At 44.7% G+C, this 23,651-nt stretch overlaps 1 protein-coding gene across 1 annotated transcript in view; it reads right to left on the bottom strand.

Annotated features, from left to right (window-relative positions):
* Nucleotides 1-352: 352 nt before the first annotated feature.
* LOC122790685 (cystatin-like) overlaps nt 353-23,651 on the bottom strand; it is a 127,018-nt gene continuing 103,719 nt past the window's right edge. Inside the window, exon 3 of the mRNA XM_044058225.1 lies at nt 353-650. Coding sequence (XP_043914160.1) covers nt 573-650 — 78 coding nt within the window. The 3' untranslated portion in view covers nt 353-572. The remainder of the gene's footprint in view (nt 651-23,651) is intronic.

Here is a 23,651-nt window from a genome sequence, read left to right as displayed (position 1 = left end):
GCATGCATGATCGCTGTTGTTAGTTTGTATATGTTACTTTAGTTAAAGTCAGTAAACCTCTATAGTGATGTGTTTGTATAAAATAAAGCTGCTTGAACAGAACCCATGAAGACTCTTCTATTGTGTCCAAAGTAGGAGAGCGACAACTGTGTTCTCAACTGTTGCCAGGTGCTTCATTTCAAAGGGATTCCAGGAAAAAAGCAGAATCTTTAGTATGACATGGCTAACAAAATAATTGAAATAATGTACGAGTACTCTTCTGATGCTTCACCTTTCACCTATGGCTTCCAGCTATATACTAGCACACACATTCTACTCTGACAGATGAATTACACCATGATATCCATCATGATTTATTTACCAGTATCTTTTTATTAGGTCAGTTTTAGTTTTTGTTTAAAATATACAATTTTATATGCTACATAGCATTGCCCATTATAACAGCCAATAAAACTGCAGAACAAATAATTTCATTTAAAATGTAGTAGCTAAATCATTTAGAGATTTCTTTGTAAAGCAATACTGCAAAGTAGCTGCATTTCCCAGAAGACGAAGTATGTAGTTTTCATCTCTTAGTGGCAGTCATCCTTTTGAAATGTATAAGCACCAGTCCAAGGTACTACATTAACAACGAAATTGCAACTGGAGACCTAAATGGAAAAAAAAATACAAAGTTACCAACCACATGCAAAGTCGGATGTATGAAAACAAATGTGAGCCACACCATGCATTTAATGTACAAAATGTTCACCATCACTGCTTAAGATCCTTGTGCAAGCGAAGAATTGCCCTAAATATCAAGTTACATTATGCATCAAACAGTATGCTTTCAAGTAATGTTATCGTTACTGGTTTGCTAATATTTCCGCATCTTAAATACTAAGTAAGCTCTTCTGCAAGTAGTCTTTACATAGTTAAGTAGAATCACAATCTCAGCATACAAACTTCACCTTCCTTGGGATCACACAATTTCCTTCCCTTTGTCTTCTAAATCTTACTTCGTTAGTTCCCAATTATTTCCTCAAAACTATTTCTAAAGGACACTACATGCTGAATGTCAGGCAACAAAACTTCACAGAATAAAACAATGAGTTTATTTGATGGCTCAGTGGTTCACTGCTAGACATCAGTTAACATCTGGTCAATACTTGGCAAACTATGACACATGGAATAATTACAGTGCAACACAGAAGCATCTTAGTTTTTGTTTTGTTATTAAATAAATAAAACATTGCTATTATGCTCTCACTTTGATTGGATGTTGTTTTAGGAGCCTTCTGGTCTGAGTGAATACAAGTGTTCAAAATAGTATTTTTATGGGTTAAAAGACATGGCATGAGGGTTAAGTGACTTAAAATGCAAAAGACATGTTCATGCAAACTACATCACAGGAGGAATAAAATGGGCAACATGTAACTCAGCTAACCAGTCAGAATGAAAAAGTACATTTGTGTATACTTACCATAAATGTAGATGTTTGAGTGTATTCACTGTTGCAGTCATCATATTTGCCTGCAGGTAGCACTCAGCCGGCCTGAATACAAGAGTCTTTGGAGTTCTGCGTCAGATGCGGTCACTTCTTCCTTGATGTCAGGTCGTCAGGGGTATAAAACATGCAGCAGATGCCATTACATCAGCTTTTCTTGCCCCAAATGTCAGGTGCGCCCGCAATAGGAAGCAATTATATGGTATGGTACACCCCCAGCAAAAAGCAAATACACATGATATAATGCATGTCAAACAAGAAGAAAAGGTAGTGCCAATTGAAGTCAGGGGCTGGAGGGAGGGTAACTAGAACTGCAACAGTAAATACACTCGAACATCTATAATTATGGTAAGTGTACACAACTGTACTATGTTCTTCGTGTTTCACTGTTGCAGTCATTTGGGTAGATTCCCAAAGCTATGGTTGGGAGGATGGATTTATACAGCATTAGGACCAGCCATAAGGCCCTGCAGGACAGCAGTGGCAAAGCCAGCTCTGGTTTTAGAGAAGAAAGGTAAATGGTAAGGTTTGGTGAATGTATGAACTGAGCTCCAGGTAGCAGTTTCTAGAATGTCTCTGGTAGGAACATCTCTGAGAAAGGCTGTAGAAGTAGATGCAGCCCTGGTGGAATGAGATCTGATCCCCTGTGGGATAGCTTTACCATAGTGCATATAGCAGAAATGAAATACAATGGCTTATCCATTTGGAAATAGTCTGCTTTGAAATAGCCTTTCCCTCTGCCCCTGCAGCAAATGCCACCAGTAGTTGTTCAGATTTTCTTAAGAGATTTTATCCTGTTTAAGTAAAATCTCAGTTGTCTGTGTACATCCAATGAATGTAGAATCCGCTCCCCCTTGTTCTGTGGATTGGGAAAGAAAGTTGGCAAATGAATGGCCTGAGTAAGAGCCATACTGGATACCATCTTAGGCATGAAGGATGGATTGGTTCTGAGAGACACCCTGTCCGCATGAAAAATAATGAAAGGCTCCACTGCCATAAGAGCCTGTAATTCAGAAATCCTTCTAGCTGAAGTGACTGCTGAAAGGAAAGCCGTTTTCCAGGAGAGAAACTAAGTCTGCAGTAGCAGCTGGCTTGAAAGGAGGGAGAGTGACTTTTTCCAATACAAAACTGATCTCAGGCAGGGGTTGGAGCTCTCTTGGGTGGTCTTATGTTTTTGGCCCCTCTGAGATACTGCTTTAGCAGAGGATGAGAGAAGAGGGGAGGTTCTGTGTTGTAATGAGCTGAAATGGCGGAGGCATGGATTTTTATGGAAGAAAAGGCCAGGCCCTTGTGAAACATCTCAGTTAAGTATTGTAAAATCTGAGGAATATTGGGCACTGCTGTGCTTATTCCTTGTGATTGGTTCCAGGCAGAGAATCGTTTCCATTTGTCAACATAAGATTTTCTAGTACTAGGCCTTCTCGCCTCCAAAATGACATCCATCACAGGTTTGCTGAGGGATGCTTAGGGTGAATTTAGGTGATTAGCCACACTGCAAGATTCAAAGTTTGGTGCTGAGTGTGCAGAATTTGGTTGTTCTGCTGAGACAGTTAAGTAAGGTGTCAGAGGCAGGTGCAAGGTGCGACACATTGCGCACGAGTGGGTACCAGTGTTGGCGAGGCCAGTCTGGAGCAATCAGAATCATTTTTGGTTTGTCCTGTTTGACTTAGTAGAACTTTGGAGAGCAGAGGCAGAGGGGGAAAGCACAGACCGATAGGTTTTCCAGCTAAATGAAAGAGCATCCACTTTCCAGGCTTTTTTGTGAGGAGTTCTTGTGCAGAATTTGTCCAACTGATAGGTCTGGGGTGAGGCAAAAAGATCTATGTCTGGACTCCCCCATTTGCGTGTCAACATGTTGAAAATCCATGGTTCCAGTTTCCATTCGTGTGGGTCCATGAGACTTCTGCTTAGTTCGTCTGCCAGAGTATTCAGCTTTCCTGGCAGGAATTGAGCTTGCAGTTGTATTTGGTAGGTCAAGGCCATGTTCCACAATGCCATGGCTAGTCTTCAAAGGGGATAGGAGTGTGTACCCCCCTACTTGTTTATGTACCACATAACTGTGGTGTTGTCTGTCTTTATCATTAATTGTCCTGGATGAAGGTAGTCCTTGAAGGCTGTCAGTGCATTCTGTAAAGCTAGCATCTCTTTCTGATTGATAATGAAGGTGCATTTGACTTGGGCTCCATTTGCTCTGAATGCACTTCCCTGCCAGATGAGCCCCCCCAAGCATAGTCAGATGCGTCTGTAGTTAGGGTTTGGGCGGCAGGGGGTGGAGTGAATGGCAGTCCCTTGTTTTGGTGGCAGGCCTCTTTCCACCATAGGAACTCTAGTTGCAGGCAAGGTATGATAGGCATCATTGTTTCCAGGCTGTGACCATGTTGACTCCATAAACTTCTTAAGTACCACTGAAGTTTCCTCATATGCAGTCTTGCATATGGAATTAGAAGAATGCAGGAGGCCATGAACCCCAAGGCTTGCAGAGTTTGTCTTGCAGATAGCAGAGTTTTTGTGGCCAACTGTTTGAAGTAGGTTACCAAATGAATTTGCTTTTCTTGTGCAAGGTAAGCCACATGGGCAGTTGTATTCAAGCTTGCACCAGGAATGTAATTTGTTGAGAGCGTACTAGTTGTGATTTCTTTTCATTTATGGGGTACCCTAGACAAGTTAGAACCCTTTTTAAAAACGCCAGATGCTTTAGAAGAACGTCCTTGTTTTCTGCCTGAATTAGACAATCGTCCAGGTATGGATATATTTGAATATTTCTTTGCCTGCAAAATGCAATTACTGGAGCCAGGCACTTTGTGAAGTCCCTGGGCGCAGTAGATAAACCAAAGGGCAATGCAGAGAACTGGTAATGCAAGTAGCCTGCTTTGAAGCTGAGGTTTCTTCTGCAAGATTCCCTGATTGGGATATGCAGGTAAGTCTCTTAAGTCTAGAGTTACCAGCCAGGCATCTTTGCCTAGCATAAGAAGTAATTGTTTAAGAGTCAGCATCTTGAATTTTGGAATGTCCAGATATGTGTTTAGAGTAGATAAGTCCAGAATTGGACGTCATGATTGGTCTTTTCTGGGTACCAGGAAAAGTCTTGAATAGAAACCTTGTCCCTTTTCCTCTTCTGGTACTGGTTGAATAGCCCCCATGTTCATGAGGGACAGTACTTGTTTCTGGGCCTCTGCCCACTGATTTGGGGGCAGGTCTGGCCATCCGTTTGGGATTGTCAACGTGTGGAAATGAAATGTGTATCCCTGGGATACTATATTTAAAAGCCATTTGTCCTGGGTTATAAATTGCCAGTTTCTTGCATGAAGTGCCAGTTTTCCCCCCAAAGGGGCGGCTAAAAGCTAAGTGCTTGGTGAGTGCAGAGGGAAGTCATTGAGACGGTTTACCATAGGGAGGTGCCTTGTTGTTTCCAGATTTGGAGGAGAAGGAGGAACCCCATTGTTTTGTTCTAAAAAGTCCCTTGTGACTGAAATGGAGCCTTTGGAATGCCTGGGTTTGACTTGAGTGGCTCTCGAAGGAAATGGAAAAGGACCAGTTCTTAGTAGCCCAGTGACTACTAAATCTTGGAGGTTGTACTTGTAAGAAATCTTTCACAGTTTGCATAGATTTAGCTTTATCTTCCATCTTTTTTAAAACATCTTCAGCCTTATTACCAAAGAGACAGTCCTGTTGTAAAAGAGCATCCAACAATTTTGCTTTAACATGATCAGGCAGAGTTTGCTCTTTGTGCCAAGCATGCCTTCTTAGCACAGACCCAGTTATTGCAGCCCTGCAAGAGACCTCCAAGGATTCAAAACCACATTGCAAAGTATGTTTTCCAACTTGTTCAGCTGAATGCAATAAATCCTGTAAATCTTTATTTTCCACACAGTCAGAAATTAACATAATTTTCTATTCAAGTAGTCCCATGATATGCTGTTGATATTTAAACATATGACATTGACAGTTTAAAGCCCTGATTGCCAGGGTTGCAGAAGTGTAAACCTTCTTACCCCATCTATCCAGTGCCCTGGAATCTCTATCAGAACGGGTAGGATTTTTAGCAGTAGAGGCCTTAATGCCCTTGGGACCCTGAGAAATGGTTTCAGGATCTGCAAAAGGATTTTTGAAAATGAATTTGTATGCTGAGGAAGAAGAAGAAAATCCCCCAGTCTCTTTTTAGATTCAGAGAAATCCTGACTTTCCCAGAGGAAATGTTCCCTTAAGGTATGTAAAGTTTCCCCAAAAGAAAAATCCTCAGGGGGGGAAGCAGAAGGAATGGAATCTTCTGCATCAGAGTCCTCATAAGAAGATAGACAAATCCTGGTCATTAGAAGAGTCAGAAGAAATAGAATCCTGTTCAGAAGATTCATAATCAATGTCTTGCCTAGGCCTCTTAGAAGCAGGGGGTTGGCTACCCCTGATCAGAGTAATTAAATCTTCAGCCATTTTGATCATTTGTTTTTTAGGCACAGGGGTCTGCACATGTGGCCCAGGCATTGGATTTTTAGACATAGATTTAGATTTTGGCCTTAGTTTTGAAGATGGCATCAGTCTAATATACAAATCTGTACGCCTGAAAAAACCCTCAGAAGCCGGTGCCTGCACAACGGCTTCGGACCCATCTAAGGTAGACATCCGTGGGTTCCATATTTGACGCATCTCACAGTATACCAGACTCCAAATGGGTCTCAGTAGAAGCCAGCAAATCAGAAGTAGCAGGTATCAGGGGCTGTGAAAGCACCTCAATGAGTACTGGCGAACTGGCGACTGGCTTAGAAGCGTCGTCTTCAGTTTTGGACCTGGACGACCTGTTTTCCTTTGCGTTTTTTCGGTATTCTGGTAGTCTGATTGCTAACCAACGTAATTTCTGGATAATTAAACAGAGAACCAAAATATTTTGAAGCAAAAATATACAGACGATGGATAGTGCGCTGATTAAATAAAGCACAAAACTGACAGCAAGGTACGTTGTGGTCAGAGCCTAGGCAAGGAATACAGTACAAATGAAAATCCTTATGAGGTATTTGCTTCCCACAAGTAATAAAATTATTAACTTTTACTGACATCGATACGGAGCAAGAAAAAAGTTGAAGAGGGTTCTGAAACTCGAAAACAAAAATTTCAGGAGTCGGCCGACCGGCACTTGCGAACTGCTTCTGCTTTGGGCACCGTGCGGCAAGAAAGAATGATGTAATGGCATTGGCTGCATGTTTTATACCACTAACGACCCGACGTCATGGAAGAAGGGACAGCTACTGATGCAGGACCCAAGACTTTGTTAATCAGGCCGACTGAGGGCAACCTGCCAGCAGATTACCTAAATGTAATGACTGCAACAATGAAACACGATGAACATCTATACCATGTTCTTCGTATTTCACTGTTGCAGTCATCACATTTGGGTAGATTCCCAATGCTAAGGAAGGGAGGAGGAAGTTAAAGAGCATTAGGGCCAGCTATTAATCCCTGCAAGACTGCAGTGGCAAATCCAGCTCTAGCTTTAGAAAAGATAGGCAAGTGGTAATTCTTGTTGAAGGTATGTACAGAACTCCAGGTAGCAGCTTCTAGGATGTCCCTGGTAGGGACGTTTCTCAGAAATGCCGCAGAGGTAGATGCACCCCTGGTGGAATGTGATCTTATCCCCTTGTGGGGTAGGTTTTCCATGGAGGCCGTAGCATAAATGAATGCAATGGGCTATCCATTTGGAAATGGTTTGCTTTGAAATAGCCTTCCCCTCTGCCCCTGCAGCAAAGCTAACTAGAAGCTGTTAAGATTTTCTGATAGATTCTATAAATCTAAGTAGTCTGTGCACAGAGTGTGCAGTATTCGTTCCCCTTTGTTTTGTGGATTAGGGAAAAAAGTAGACAAATGAATGGACTAATTTAAGGCCACACAAGACACCACCTTGAGCATAAAGGAAGGCTTAATCCTGAGGGAAACTCTGTCCGCATGGAAGATAATGAAGGGTTCCACTGCCATGAGGGCCTGTAATTCAGACACTCTTCTAGCTGAAGTAATGGCTAGAAGGAAGGCTGTTTTCCAAGAAAAAAACTTCAACTCTGCTGTAGCAGCTGGTTCAAAGGGGGGGGGGTGAGCTTTCCCAATACAAAGTTAAGGTCCCAGGCTGGAGTGGGAACTCTGCTGGGGGTTCTTAAAATTTTGGCCCCTCTAAGGAATTGCTTTAGCAAGGGGTGAGAGAAGAGGGGTGGCTCAGTATTATAATGTGCTGAAATGGCAGAGGCATGAATTGTAATTGACGAGAAGGATAGGCCCTTGTGGAGCATTTCTGTTAAGTACTGTAGAATATGAGGTAAGCTGGGCACTGCTGTACCCATCCCCTGAGCTAGGCTTCAAGAACTGTATCTTTTCCACTTTTCAGCATAGGATTTTCTAGTACTAGGCCTCCTTGCCTCCAGAATGACATCCAGTACCTGCTTACTGAGGGATGATAGGGAAGAGCTCAAAGAATTAGCCAGGCTGTGGGTTTGAAGCTGAGGGTGCAGAATCTGGCCCTCTTGCTGGGACAGCAGGGAAGGGGTCTGAGGCAGGTGCCATGGATGTAGCAGTGTCATACTGCGCAAGACGGGGTAGCAGTGCTGGCATGGCCAGTCTGGTGCAATCAGCATTGTCCTTGGCTTGTCCTATCTGATCTTTAGTAGAACCTTCAAGAGGAGAGGCAGAAGGGGAAAGGCATAAACTTGAGAGGCTTTCCCCGGTGAAGGGAAGGGCATCCACTTTCCAAGCTTGGCTGTGGGGAGTTCTTGTGCAGAATTTGTGCAATTGGTAGTTTTGAGGTGGGGCAGACAGGTCTACCTCGGAGTCCCCCATTTGTTCCTCAAGAGGTTGACTATCTTGTGTTCTCAAGAGGATGAATATCTTGTGTTCTAGTTTCCATTTGTGTGGGTCCATGGGTTTTCTGCTTGGGTCGTCTGCCAGTGAATTTAGTTTGTCTGACAGGAATTGAGCTTGCAGATGTACTTGGTATCTCAGGGCTGTGTTCCACAGAGCCATGGCTAGTCTGCAGAGAGGGTATGGATGGGTTCTCCCCTGCTTGTTTATGTACCACATAACTGTGGTATGTTCCGTCTTTACCAATAGTTGTCCTGGAAGAATACGGTCTTTGAAGGCTGTTCGAGCATTCTGTACAGCTAACATTTCCTTCTGATTGATATACAGGTGCATCTGCCCTGAATGCACTGCCCTGCCATGTGGGCCCCCATGCATAGTCTGATGCGTCTGTTAGGGTTTGGGTGGCAGAGGGTAGAGTGAAAGGGAGTCCCTTGTTGTGGTAGCAGGCCTCTGCCCACCAAAGGAACACTGTCTTCATACAAGGAAGGATAGAAATTATTGTTTCCAGGTCCTGAGAATGATGATTTTCTCATATGCAGTCTTGCATATGGAATTAGTAAAATGCAAGAGGTCATGAACCCCAGGGCTTGCAGTATTTTCCTTGCAGATAGCTGGGGTTTTGTGGCCAATAGTTTGAAGTAGGTTGTCAAATAAACTTGTTTCTCCGGTGTGAGGAATGCCATCTGGGAAGCTGTGTTCAAGCTTGCTCCCAGGAATACAATCTGTTGGCAGGGTACTAGGTGAAATTTTTTTTCGTTGATGGTGTACCCCAGAGAGGTTAGAAGTTTCTTTATGAATGCCAGGTGTTGTAATAGCAAGTCCTGGTTTTCTGCCTGAATAAGACAATCGTCCAAGTATGGGTACATCTGAATATTTCTCTGCCTGCAAAATGCAGTGGCTAGAGCTAGACACTTTGTGAATACCATGGGAAAAGCAGATAAGCCAAAGGGAAGTGCAGAGAACTGATAGTGCACAGAGCCTGCCCTGAAGCGTAGGCATTTCCTGCAAAATTCCCTTATTGGGACGTGCAGATAAGCTTCCTTTAAGTCTAGGGTTGCCAGACAGGCATCCTTGGCTAGCATGGGAAGAAGTTGTTGGAGAGTTAGCATTTTGAATTTTGGAACTTCCAGAAAGGTGTTGAGAATAGAGATGTCGAGGATAGGATGCCAGGAGTGGTCTTTTCTGGGTACCAGAAAAAGTCTTGAATAAAAAAACTTGTCCCCTTTGTTCTGCTGGGACAGGCTGAATAGCCCTGATATTGAGAAGAGAGAGAACCTGCTGTTGGGCCACCACCCAATTATTTGGGGGTAGGTCTGGCCAACCATTTGGGGTTGGTAGTGAGTGGAAGTGGAATCTGTATCCTTGAGAAACTATGTTCAAAACCCACCTGTCCGGGGTACTGAGTTCCCAGTTTTATGCATGCAGGGCGAGCTTTCCTCCTAAGGGAGCATGTAGTTGAGCAGGACTTGGAAGGGTTAAGGTTAAGTCATTGTGCCATTTTTCCGTAGGGGGGGTGGCTTACTACTCCCCGATTTGGAAGTGGGAGCCCCCCAATGTTTAGGTCTGCGCATCGCCTGAGACTGTAGTCTAGGTGGTCTGCTGTTCCTGGGTCTGGACTGAGAAGGCCTAGAAGGGACTGGAAAGGACCAGTTCTTTGAAGGCCAATGCCTACTGAATCTGGGAGGCTGCACTCGTAGGAAATCTTTAACACTTTGCATAGAGTTAGCTTTTTCCTCCATCCTTTTGAGGACTTCTTCTGCTTTGTTACCAAAAAGGCAGTCTTGGTTTAAGGGGGCATCAAGTAATTTAGCTTTTACATGATCTGGCAAGTTTTTTTTCCTTAAGCCAAGCATGCCTTCTAAATTACAGACACAGTGACAGCAGCCCTGCAAGATGCTTCTAAAGCGTCAAAACCACATTGCAAAGTAAGTTTACCAACTTGTTCTGCAGAACATATTAAATCCTGCAATTCTTGTGTTCAGTACAATCAGGAATCAACATAATTTTCTGTTTAAGTAGCCCCATAACATGCTGTTGATACTTTAACATATGAAACTGGCAACATAAAGCCCTAATGGCCAAAGTAGCAGAAGTGTATACCTTCTTACCCAATCTGTCTAAAGCTCTAGAATCTAACAGAAGGGGTAGGGTTTTTGTCAGCAGTAGCCTTAATGCCTTTTGGTCCATGGGAAATGGTCTCTGGATCCGCAGGAGGATTCTTGAAGAGGAACTTGTGAGAGTCAGGTGCTCTGTAGTACCAGTCAGGTTTTCTGGGAGCTGGAGGTAAAGTGTTTGGGGGTAAGGCTAGATTCCAAGAAAGCATCATCTACAATGTCCAGAAAATAGCCTGTGTTGAGGTAGTAGTAAGAATTCCCCAAGTCTCTTTTTGGACTCAAGAGTAATCCTGGCTTTCCCAGCGGTAATGCTCAATAAGAGTGTGCAAGGTTTTACCGAAAGAAAAATCCTCCGGAGGGGAAGCAGAGGGAATGGAATCCTCTGCATCAGAATCCTCATAAGTAGATAAGGGCAAATCCTGGTAATCAGAAGGAGCAGAAATATCGGATTCCTGATCAGAAGAATCAAAGAAAATCAGTTCTAGGTGTCTTAGAGGGGGAAGGCTGGCTTCCCCTAATTAAGGTAATAAGGTCTTCAGCCACTGTAAGCATTTGATTTAGGCATATGGCATGAGCCTGCGGTTTGGTCGTTGGTTTTCTAGGCGTGGTGCGAGTTTTTGGCCTGGATGAAAACAATGGCGTCCGTTTAATATGAAGGTCTGTAGGCCTGAATACACCCTCAGAAGCCGGTGCCTGCACAGCAGCTCCAGACCCATCCAAGGTAGAGACATCCGCAGGTTCCATAGTCAAAGAAGCATTTTGCGGCATACCGGACTCCGATTGGGTCTCAGTAGAGGCCTACGAATCAGAAGTAGCAGGTATCAGGGGCTGCGAAAGCGCCTCACTGAGTACCGGCGGACTGCCGACTAGCTTAACGGAAGCGTCATTGGCAGTTTTGGACCAATGCGGTCTGTCTCTTTATCCTTACTTTTTTTGGAATATCAGTAGTCGGATGGCTTGATGAAGCTATTTTGGAGTACACAGAATGAGTATGAAAGTAATTAGCTGCAAAAATAGCCCAACAATGAATAGTTCGGGCGTTGAACAAGGCACAAAACCGACAACGAGGGACGTTGTGGTCTGGGCCTAAACAGGGGATGCAGTAAGAATGAAAATCTCTATGAGGTATTTGCTTTCCACAGGTAAGACAATTGTTAACTTTTACTGAGGTATTTGCTTTCCACAGGTAAGACAATTGTTAACTTTTACTGACATCGGTTAGAGCAAGAAAAAGGATCCCCACCGGGGTAATTAGCTTTTTTGAAGACTTCGGGTCTGAAACTCAAAAACGAAAATTTCAGGAGTCGGCCGATCGGCACTTGCGAATTGCTTCTGCTTCGGGCACCGCACGGCAAGAAAGACTGATATAATGGTGTCGGCTGCATGTTTTATACCCCTGACGGCCTGATGTCAAGGAAGAACAGCAACCGATGCAGAAATCCGAAGACTCTGGTATTCAGGTTGGCTGAGGGCTACCTGCAGGCAGATATCCCAAATGTGATGACTGCAACAGTGAAACACGAAGAACATCAGTCTAATCCTACTAAGATGCCACCACTAGGGTGCCTTAGGTAGTGCAGAGGATCTTAATCGAAAAGTTGGATAAAATGTTATGAAAAAAGTGCGTGGTGAGGGATGTTCTGCACAAAAAGTCAGAAAGAGGTAATTCTGTAGAAGACAGTGAAGGACTGCCAGTTACGATACCCTAAAGAGGTTTTTTTTTTTTTTGTCTAGTAGGTTTGTCTGGTTAACAAATGAATAAAATAAAATGAAAATATAAATAAAAAAACTGCAAAGTGTGTTTGGCAATACCATTACAGAAAATCTTCTGTGTATCAGTATGAACTTTCTGGAGAACACGATGATAGAGTGTACTCACTGTTGCAGTCAGTACATTTGGGTTATCTGCTTGCTGGTAGCCCTCAGTCGGTCTGATTAGCAAAGTCTTGGGTCCTGCGTCAGTTGCTGTCCCTTCTTCCAGGACGTCAGGTCGTCAGGGGTATAAAACATGCAGCCAACACCATTACATCAGTTTTTCTTGCCCAAAGATGTCAGGTGTCCCCTAATGGGAAGGAATTAAATATAAAAGTACAAAGATATACCTCCAACAAAAAAAACAAATACACCAAAAAGGCTTTTAAGCATAGCAAAGGAAAATAGAGGTATAGCCAAAATAAGTTAGGGGGCTGGAGGGAGGGTAAAGTACAGTTTTGTACCTACCATAAATGTAGATGTCCGCTAGATATGCAACTGCAGTCATAACATATGGGTTGTCCTGCCTCAGGCAGCCCTCGGTCGGCCGAATTCCAAAGTCTGGGTCCGGCGTCGGCTGGTGTCACCTCTTCTCTGACGTCACAACGGCTGGAGTATAAAGGCATCGGCCGACGCCAACTTCTTCAGTGTTTCTTGCCCCAGATGCCAGGTGCCCTCCTAGGAAGGCTAAATTTGGTAAATGGATAAAAATAATCCCAAACATGCACAACAGTAATAAACAGATACACCATAGGAATACCCCCAGCAAATGGGAAAAGGGGTAAGGACCCAAAAAAGAAGGATACAGAGGGGTAGGAGGGTGGGAAAATCCGACTGCAGTTGCATATCTATCGGACATCTACATTTATGGTAGGTACAAAACTGTACTATGTCCTTCAAGAATGCAACTGCAGTCATAACATATGGGTTGAATACCATAGCCAAGCTGGGGGTGGATGGATCTATGATAATGATGGTGTAGCTAAAATCCCCTACAGGACTGCCGAAGCAAAGCCTGCTCGGGATCTGGAGTATAAAGGCAGGTTGTAGTGCTTGGTAAATGTATGCACGGAGCTCCATGTAGCAGCCTCTAAAATGTCCTTTGTTGCCACTCCTCTTAGGAAAGCTGTGGAAGTGGCTAAAGCTCTGGTGGAATGTGGCCTAATATTGGCTGGCACACCTTTTCCATGGAATGAATAGCAGAATCTGATGCAATGTCCAATCCATTTTGAAATTGTCTGTTTGGAGATTGCTTTTCCTTGTACTCCAGCAGCATAGGCTACAAACAGTTGGTCAGACTTTCTGGTGGCCTTAGTTCTGTCCAAGTAGTAACGTAGTTGTCTGTGTATGTCCAAAGTATGCAGAAGTTTTCCCCCCCTATTTTGAGGATTGGGGAAGAATGTAGGCAGGTGAATAGCTTGATTTAGAGATACCCTTGAAATAACTTTTGGCATGAATTTAGGATCTGTTCTTAGAGAAACTCTGTCGATGGAAAATGAGGAAGGGAGGCACTGCCATGAGTGCCTGTATCTCCGAAACTCTTCTTGCAGAGGTGACTGCCAATAAGAAGACAGTCTTCCATGAAAGAAATTGCAACTCTGAAGTTGCTGCTGGTTCAAATGGAGGAAGAGTAAATTTTTCCAACACATAATTGAGGTCCCATGCAGGTATTGGCTGTTTTCTGGGAGGTTTGATATTCTTTATCCCTCTTAGAAACTGTCTTAGCAGAGAATGTGAAAACACTGAAGGGTCACAGTTGTATTTTGCTGAGATTGCTGAGGCATGAATCTTTATCGAAGAGTATGAGAGTCCAGTATGAAAATAGTTCTGCCAAATATTCTAATATCTGAGGTATACTCGGTAGTGCTGTGTCCTGACCCCTGTTGGCATTCCAGATGCTGAATCTCTTCCACTTGGCTGAATAGGTTTTTCTGGTGGAAGGTCTGCGTGCTTCTAGCAAGATTTCTTGAACTGATTTGGAAAGAGAGTTAGGTGGAGAAATCAAAGTAGCCTCCAGGCTGTCAGATGTAATGTTTTCAGGTCTTGATGTACAGTCCTGTAATTGTGTTGTGTTAAGAGCAGGGGCCATAGGGTCAGAGGCCATGGCTTGGTCCGAGTTATGGTCAATAACAATGGGTACCAGTGTTGCCTTGGCCAGTCCGGAGCTATCAAGATGCCTGTTGGTTGTTCTGCTTTGATCTTCAGTATCACCTTGGTCAGCAGAGGCAGAGGAGGGAATGCATACATTTTTAGAGAATTCCAGCTGAAGGAGACAGCGTCCGTTTTCCAAGCTAGAAGATGGCGAGTCCTTGTGCAAAACTTTTCCAGGGGATAATTTGAGTGGGAAGCAAAAAGGTCTACGTCCGGTCTTCCCCATGTCTTTGTCAGTTGAGAGAAAATGTGAGGGTGCAGCATCCATTCGTGTGGATCCAAAAAGTTTCTGCTCAGCTTGTCCGCCAGTACATTGTCCTTGCCTGGTACAAACTGGGCTTGCAAATGTATCTTCAGGCTCAGAGAAGCATTGTTAGTCTGCAGAGGGGATAAGAATGAGTGCCTCCCTGCTTGTTTATGTACCACATGACCGTGGTGTTGTCTGTCCTTATTAGCAAATGCCCTTGTTGTAGTGATTTTTGGAAAGTTTCGATTGCATGTATCACTGCCAACATCTCCTTTTGGTTTATGTGCAGATGTCTTTCCTTTGGCGTCCAAAGACCTTGAATGCATCTGCCCTCCATGTGCGCCCCCCATCCATGGTCTGAGGAGTCTGTTGTAATCATTTGGCCTGCTTGAGGTCTGTTGAAAGACATGTCTTGGTTTAGCTGACTGGCTTGGGCCCACCATAAAAATTCCTTTTGCAGACATGGAATAAGTGGGATTATGTCCTCTAGGCTTTGGCTGTGTTGAGACCATAAGTTTTTTAAATACCATTGCAGCTTTCTCATATGAAGTCTTGCCAAAGGTATCAGAAGGATGCAAGATGCCATGAACCCCAGGGCCTGCAGGATTTTCCTTGCAGTCAGCTGGGAGAGTTTTGCTAGGCCTTTGAAGTACTCTGGTAACTGCTGCTGTTTTTCCTCTGTGAGGTAGGCCATTTGGTTTTCTGTGTCCAGCTTGGCTCCTAGGAAGATAAATCTGTTGGGATGGCAGTAGTTTTGATTTCTGAATGTTGACTGTGTATCCCAAGGCTTGCAGTAGATGCATGACATAGTCCAAATTTTCTTTTAAGGTTTGTTTGTTGTGTGCTTGTATGAGGCAGTCGTCCAGGTAGGGGTATATTTGAATCCCCTGCAGTCTGCAGTGTGCCACTACTGATGCCAGGCATTTCGTGAACACTCTGGGCGCAGTAGATAAGCCAAACGGCAATGCTGAGAATTGATAATGCTCTGTCCTGCAAGAAATCTGAGGTATCTTCTGCAGCTTTGTCTGATTGGGACATGCAGGTATGCCTCCTTGAGGTCCAGAGTGACCAGCCAAGACCCCTTGCCCAACATGGGAAGGAGTTGCTGCAACGTCAGCATTTTGAACTTTGGCACCATGAGAAAAGTATTTAGAGTTGACAAGTCCAGTATGGGTCTCCATTTGTTTTCTTTTCTTGGAACAAGGAACAGTCTTGAATAAAATCCCTGGCCTTGCTCCTGAGGAGGAACCCTTTCTATTGCTTTTATACTTAACAGCTTGGAAACTTGAGTGAGCGCCTCTGCCCTTTGATGATGTGGCAGATTTGGCATGCCTTGTCTTATTGGTAATGAGTGGAAGTGGAATCTGTAACCTTTGTCCATCAAATCCAGAATCCAGTTGTCCTTGGTTAAAATATGCCAGTTTTGAGAGAATAAGGATAATTTTCCGCCCAAAGGTGCTTCTCTTTGAACCTTTGTAGGCGGTACGAAAGTCAAGTCATTGTGATTGTCCTTGTGGTGCAGCTGAACTGTCTGCGCCACTTCTTTGATTTGGAGGTTGCCATTGGCGGCCCCTGTAAGATCCTCTGTATTGCCCTCTACCTCGGGCACGTCTGCTTTTTCCCCTTTGAAACTTGTCTGAGCAGGGGAAGGACAAATTCTTTGAGGGCCAGTTTCTGCTGAATCTGGGTGGCTGAACCTGAAGGAAATCCTTGACTGTCTGTACTGACTTTGCTTTTTCCTCTATGGATTTGAGTAAATCTTGTGCATTAGCACCAAAAAGCTTCTGTTTTTCCAGAGGTGCATCAAGTAACTTTACTTTAACATGGTCAGGCAAAGACTGATCCTTTAACCAAGCATGTCTACGTATCACAGCCCCAGTCATAGTTGCCCTACATGAAGCTTCCAGTGCATCATAACCACACTGAAGAAAATGGTTATTAACCTGCTGTGTGTTATGTATATGATCCTGCAATGCCTTTTTATCAATAGGCTCAGGAGAGGCTAACTTTTTCTGTAAATCATCCAGGAGAAAATCTTGGTACTGAAACATGCGAAAAAGGCAGTTTAAGTGACCTCATGGCTAGGGTAGTAGAGGTGCATACTTTTTTACCCCATCTCTCCAGGGACCTTGCTTCTCTGTCCGCTGGAGGGTTTTTGGCAGAGGATGTAGCCACTCCCTTGGGGCCCTGTGAAATAGTTTCTAGATCCACAGAGTGGGCCTTAAAGAGGTGCTTGTGAGAGTCAGGGACCCTATAATATCTGTCCGGCTTGACAGGAGCAGGAGGGAGAGAATCGGGGTTAGCACTGGAGTCACAGAAAACATCATCCAAAACATCCATAACAGGTGGAATAGCCAAAGGTCTGTGCAGAGGAAGCTTGAGGAAGGTATGAAGCCTTTTCCTAGAGAGTCAGAGAATTCCTGACCCTGCCATTGAAAATGTTCTCTCATGGAATGCAGGACTTCACCAAAAGAGAAATCCTCTGGAGGGGAAGCAGAGGGAATTGATTCCTCAGCATCAGAATCCTCGTAGGCCTGGAAGGATTCTTCTTTGGTATCAGAATGCTCAGAATCCCCAGAGGCTTCATCCGAAGAGAGGTCATCTGCCTGCTCTGTTCTAGGCCTTTTCTCTGCAGGATGCTGAGAACCCCTGTCCGAATGAGGCTGAGTCCCCCTGATAAGGGAAATAAGATCTGCAGCCAGAGACATGATCTGCTTATCAGATGAAGGGGCCTGGGCAGCAGGCTTAGGATGGGCCTTGGCCTGACTGGCGGCCTTAGCACGTGCAAAGGCCTTGGACATGGATACAGGAGGCCTAGCAGCCCCACGTGCAGGCATAACCTTGTCCACAGAAATGGTGTCGGGTAGATCCAGAACTTCGGTTTCCGGAGGAAAAACAACCGGCACCGGAGAGATCTCCGAGACCGAAGGTCGTGTTAACGCTGTGTCGTCAGCCTGGAGCGGTGGAATTACCACTTCCGAAGGGACCGGAGCACTAGCAGAGGGTTTAGGAGTAGTATCGGTAGTGGACGCGGGCCGAGGGTTTTGGTCCCGGTCCTTGCGTTTCTTAGCAGATTGGGTTGTCGGAGGATCCGACGGCATGATATACGCAAAGGATTCACCGAAGAAGTCCTCGGCGAATTCTGCCCGGCGCCTGAGAGTGTGCTTATTAAAGCAAGCACAGGCAGCACAAGCCGAGACGTCGTGGTCTGGGCCCAGGCAAGGAAGGCAGAGAGAATGGAAGTCCTTATGAGGTATTTGTTTACCACAAGACAATTAACTTTCTCAATTTGTTCTGACATCGGCTGAGGCAAGAATAAAATGTTCCCCAACGGGGTACTTAGCTTTTAGATGACTTCGGTACTGAAAACACAGGAGCTGACCAACCGGCACTTGCGAACTGCTTCTGCTTCGGGCACCGCGTGGCAAGACTGAAGAAGATGGCGTCGGCCGATGCCTTTATACTCCAGCCGTTGTGACGTTTGAGAAGAGGCGACACCAGCCGACGCCGGACCCAGACTTTGGAATTCGGCCGACCGAGGGCTGCCTGAGGCAGGACAACCCATATGTTATGACTGCAGTTGCATTCTTGAAGGACATCCAGGACTGCAACAGTGAATACACAACATCTACATTTATGGTAAGTGTACACAACTGTACTATGTTCATCATGTTTCACTGTTGCAGTCATTACTGTTGGGTTGACTCCCAAAGCTGAGGTAGGGTGGCTGGTCTAAACAGGATTTGGAGAGGCTATGAGGCCCTGCAGAACTGCAGTGGCAAAGCCTGTCCTGGACTTAGAATAGAGAGGTAAATGGTAGTGTTTTGTGAAAGTGTGCACTAAAAGTACAGTTTTGTACCTACCATAAATGTAGATGTCCGATAGATATGCAACTGCAGTCCTTACATATGGGTTGTCCTGCCTCAGGCAGCCCTCGGTCGGCCGGATTCCAAAGTCTTGGTCTGGCGTCGGCTGATGTCACCTCCTACCCGACGTCAGAGCAGCTGGGGTATAAAAGCATCAGCAGACGCCATCTTCCTCAGTGTTTCTTGCCCCAGATGCCAGGTGCCCTCCAAGGAAGGCTAAATTTAGAAACTGGATAAAAAATTCCAGACATACACAACAGTAATAAACAGATACACCATAACAGATATCCCCAGCTAATTATAAAAGGAGGGAAGTGGACCCAAAATACAGAGGGGAAGGAGGGAGGGAAAACCTGACTGCAGTTGCATATCTATCGGACATCTACATTTATGGTAGGTACAAAACTGTACTATGTCCTTCAAGAAAGCAACTGGAGTCCTTACATATGGGTTGAATACCATAGCCAAGCTGGGGGTGGTAGGCTCTAAGATAGGGATGGTGTAGCTAAAATGCCCTGCAGGACTGCCGAAGCAAAGCCTGCTTGGGATCTGGAATATAAAGGCAGGTTGTAGTGCTTGGAAAATGTATGCACGGAGCTCCATGTAGCAGCTTCTAGAATGTCCTTTGTAGCCACCCCTCTTAGAAAGGCTGTGGAGGTGGCTGTAGCTCTGGTGGAGTGTGGCCTGATATTGGCTGGCACACCCTTTCCATGGAAAGAATAACAGAATCTGATGCAATGTCCAATCCATTTTGAAATTGTTTGTTTGGAAATTGCCTTTCCTTGCACTCCAGCAGCGTATGCTACAAATAGTTGGTCAGACTTTGTTGGCCTTTGTTCTGTCCAAGTAGTAGCATAGTTGTCTGTGTATGTCCAAAGTGTGCAGCAACTTTTCCCCTTTATTTTGAGGATTGGGGAAGAAGGTAGGCAGGTGAATTGCTTGATTTAGAGACACCCTGGATATCACTTTTGGCATAAGAGGGATTGATTCTTAAAGAAACTCTGTCCTGATGAAAAATGAGGAATGGAGGTACTGCCATAAGGGCTTGTATCTCCGAAACTCTTCTTGCTGAAGTAATTGCCAACAGGAAAACTGTTTTCCAGGAAAGAAATTGCAATTCTGAAGATGCTGCTGGCTCAAAAGGTGGAAGAGTTAATTTTTCCAACACGAAGTTGAGGTCCCATGCAGGCACTGGTGGTTTCTGGAAGGTTTAATATTCTTTATCCCTCTTAGAAATTGTCTTAGCAAAGGATGTGAAAACACAGGTGGATCAATTCTGCTGGGGATTCTCTATTCTCAAACTTTGTAGGTAAAATGTGGAACTCCCTACCGACCATGCTCACCTCAGAACCTTCACTCCAATTCAAAAAAAAGCTTAAACCCCATCTCAATACTCTCTGGCAATGTCCCTGTTCCAAACCTGATTAACCACTATCATTTACCCTTCTCTTACCTCACTATCCTTAACCGCTTTTTAACAAGGCGCCTCGCCTTTGTAACTGACCTATGTTTTTTTTTTATATGCTGCTGTTATTTTTCCCCAAGATGTGATGTATCTTTATATTGTATTTAGAACTCAACTATCTTCCTTTTTTGCATTAACAATGTTCATATGTCTGTTATGTACCTGGAGCTTTTCTCCCCGGGCCTCCACTGAAAATGGACATGTATCCAGTCGGACTCTCCCGGTTAACAAATGTAAAATAAATAAATAAATACTTTGCTGAAATTGCTGAAGCGTGTATTTTTATGGAAGAATAGGAAAGTCCGTTATGCAGCATTTCTGCCAAGTATTCTAGTATCCGTGGGATGCTCAATACTGATGCATCCTGACCCTTGTTGGTATTCCAGATGTTGAATCTCTTCCATTTAGCTGAATAAGTCTTTCTGGTGGAAGGTCTGCGTGCTTCCAATAAGATCTGTTGAACTTCCTTGGAGAGAGAGATATGGGGAGAATTCATGGAACCCTCCAAGCTGTCAGCTGCAGAGTTTGCAAGTTGGGATGAACCGTCCTGTAATTGTGCTGGGTCAAAAGTAGAGGCCATTGAGGCAGGGGCCACGGCTTGGTGCAGGATATGCTCCTTAGTAATGGATACCAGTGCTGTCTTGGCCAATCTGGAGCTATTAAGATGCCTTTCGGTTGATCTGCTTTGATCTTCAGTAGCACCTTGGTCATTAATGGTAGAGGTGGGAATGCATAGATTGTTAGAGAGTTCCAGCTGAAGGAGAGAGCATCCACTCTCCAGGCTTGTGGATGGTGCGTCCTCAAGCAGAACCTTTTCAGATGATGATTGAGGTGTGAGGCAAAGAGATCTATGTCCGGCCTCCCCCATGCCGGAGTTATTTGTGCAAAAAAGTCTGGATGCAACATCCATTCGTGCGGGTCCAGGATGTTTCTGCTTAAGACTGTCCGCCAGAACATTGTCCTTGCCCGGAACAAACTGGGATTGCAGCTGTATGTTCAGTTTCAGGGATTTTTCCCAAAGAGCCATTGTTAGTCTGCAGAGGGGGTAAGAATGAGTACCTCCCTGCTTGTTTATATACCACATGACAGTGGTGTTGTCAGTCTTTATTAGCAGTTGACCTTGTTGAAGATATTTTCCGAAGGCCTCGATTGCATGAATTACTGCTAACATCTCTTTTTGATTGATGTGTAGATGCACTTCCCGGGGGGTCCATTGCCTTTGAATGCATCTGCCCTCCATGTGCGCCCCCCATCCATGGTCTGAGGCGTCTGTTGTAATGGTTTGGCTTGTTTGAGGTTTGTCGAAAGGCATACCTTTGTTTAACTGGCTTGCTTGGGCCCACCACAAAAATTCCTTTTGTAGACATGGGATGAGTGGGATAATTGCTTCTAAGTTGTGGCTGTGTTGAGACCATAAACTTTTTAGGTACCATTGTAGTTCTCATGTGTAGTCTTGCCAGTGGAATCAATAGAATGCAAGATGCCATGTAACCCAGGGCCTGCAGGATTTTCCTTGCAGTCATGGGGGTGAGCTTTGCTAGGCTTTTGAAGTAATCTGGTAATTGTTCTTGCTTCTCTTCTGTGAAGTAAGCCATTTGAGATTTTGTGTCTAGTTTGGCTCCTAGAAAAATTATTTGTTGGGATGGCAGTAGTCTTGATTTTTGAATGTTGACTGTGTATCCCAGAGCCTGTAGTAAGTGAATGACAATTCAAGTTTTTTGTCAAGGCTTGCTTGCTGTCCGCTTGTATAAGGCAGTTGTCCAGGTAAGGGTATATTTGTATCCCCTGGAGTCTGCAGTGTGCAATTACTGATGCCAGGCATTTCGTGAACACTCTGGGCGCAGTAGATAAGCCAAAGGGCAATGCTGAGAATTGATAATGCTCTGGCCCTGCAAGAAATCGGAGGCATCTTCTGCAACTGTGTCTGATTGGGACATGCAGGTATGTCTCCTTGAAGTCCAGAGTAACCAGCCAAGACCCCTTGCCCAGCATAGGAAGGAGTTGCTGTAGCGTCAGCATTTTGAATTTTGGCACAATGAGAAAAGTGTTTAGAGCGGACAAGTCCAGTATAGGTCTCCATTGATTTTCTTTTCTTGGAACAAGGAACAGTCTAGTAGAATCCCTGGCCTTGTTCCTCAGGAGGAACCTTTTCTATTGCTTTGATTTGTAACAGCTTTGAAACTTGTACGAATGCCTCTGCCCTTTGATTTTGTGGCAAGTTTGGCATGACTTGTCTTGTTGGTAAAGTATGGAAGTAGAACCTGTAGCCTTGGTCTATTATGTCCAGAATCCATTTGTCCCTTGTTAAAATGTGCCAATTTTTTGAAAATAAGGATAATTTTCCGCCTAAAGGTGCTTCTCTTTGAGCCTTGGTCGGCGGTGTCAAAGTCAAGTCATTGTGATTGTCCCTGGGGAGCAGTGGAAGTCCCTGCTCCACCTCTCTGATTAGTTGGTTGCCATTGGCGTCCCCTGTAGGAGCCTCGGTATTGCCCTCTCCCTCGAGCACGCCTGTTCTTTCCCCTTTGAAACTTGTCAGTGTCTGGAAAGGACCAATTCTTTGAAGGCCAATTCCTGCTGAACCTCGGTGGCTGAACCTGGAGGAAATCTTTGACTGTTTGCACTGATTTAGCCTTCTCCTCAATTGATTTCAACACATCCTGAGCATTAGCACCAAATAGCTTGTGTTTTTCCAGAGGTGCATCTAGAAGCTTTACTTTAACATGATCTGGCAATGCCTGTTCTTTCAACCATGCATGTCTACGTATGACGGCCCCGTCATAGCTGCCCTACATGAAGCTTCCAATGCATCATAACCATACTGAAGAAAATGATTGCTAACCTGCTGTGTATTATGAACCAAATCCTGCAAGGCCTTCCTATCTAAAGGCTCAGGAGAGGCTAACATTCTGCAAATCATCCATCAAGAAATCCTGATACTGAAACATATGAAAAAGGCAGTTAAGGGCCCTCATGGCAAGGGTGGTTGAGGTATAAACTTTTTTGCCCCACCTCTCCAAGGCCCTAGATTCCCTGTCTGCGGGCAAAGGATTTTTGGCTGTGGAGGTGGCTACTCCTTTGGGCCCCTGGGAAATAGTTTCTAGAATGGGCCTTAAATAGATATTTAAGAGATTCAGGAACTCTGTAGTATCTGTCTGGCTTGACAGGAGCAGGAGGGAGAGAATCTGGAGAACACTCGAATCTGAGTACACATCATCCAATACATCTAACACTGGAGGGATAGCTAAAGACCTGTGCTGGGGAAGCTTAAGGAAGGTACGAGGCAGTTTCCTGGAGTCGGAGAATTCCTGGCCCTGCCACTGAAAATGCTCTCTCATGGAGTGGAGAATTTCCATAAAAGAAATATCCTCAGGAGGGGAGGCAGAAGGAATAGATTCCTCCGCATCAGAATCCTCGTAGGCCTGGAAGGACTCTTCCTGGGTATCTGAGTGATCAGAGTCACCGGAGGCCTCATCTGAAGAAAGGGTGTCTCTGTCTGTTCAACCCTGGGCCTTTTGTCTGAGGGCGGCTGAGAACCTCTGTCAGGATGAGCCTGGGAACCTCTGATTAAGGAAATTAGATCTGTAGCTAAAGTCATGATCTGTTTATCAGTAGTGGGACCCTGAGAAAAAGTTTTAGGAGGGTGAGACAGCCTGGCTGGCAGCCTTAGCACGTGTGTAGGCCTTGACTGACATGGACACCGGAGGCCTAGCTGCTCCACGTGCTGGAGTAACTTTGTCCA

This window comes from Protopterus annectens, chromosome 1.part2 (assembly GCF_019279795.1).
Source record: "Protopterus annectens isolate FY-2018-M chromosome 1.part2, PAN1.0, whole genome shotgun sequence".
Taxonomy (NCBI): Eukaryota; Metazoa; Chordata; order Ceratodontiformes; family Protopteridae; genus Protopterus; species Protopterus annectens.
The sequence above is the reverse complement of the archived record's forward strand: the minus strand, read 5'-3'. Positions and strand labels throughout refer to the sequence as shown.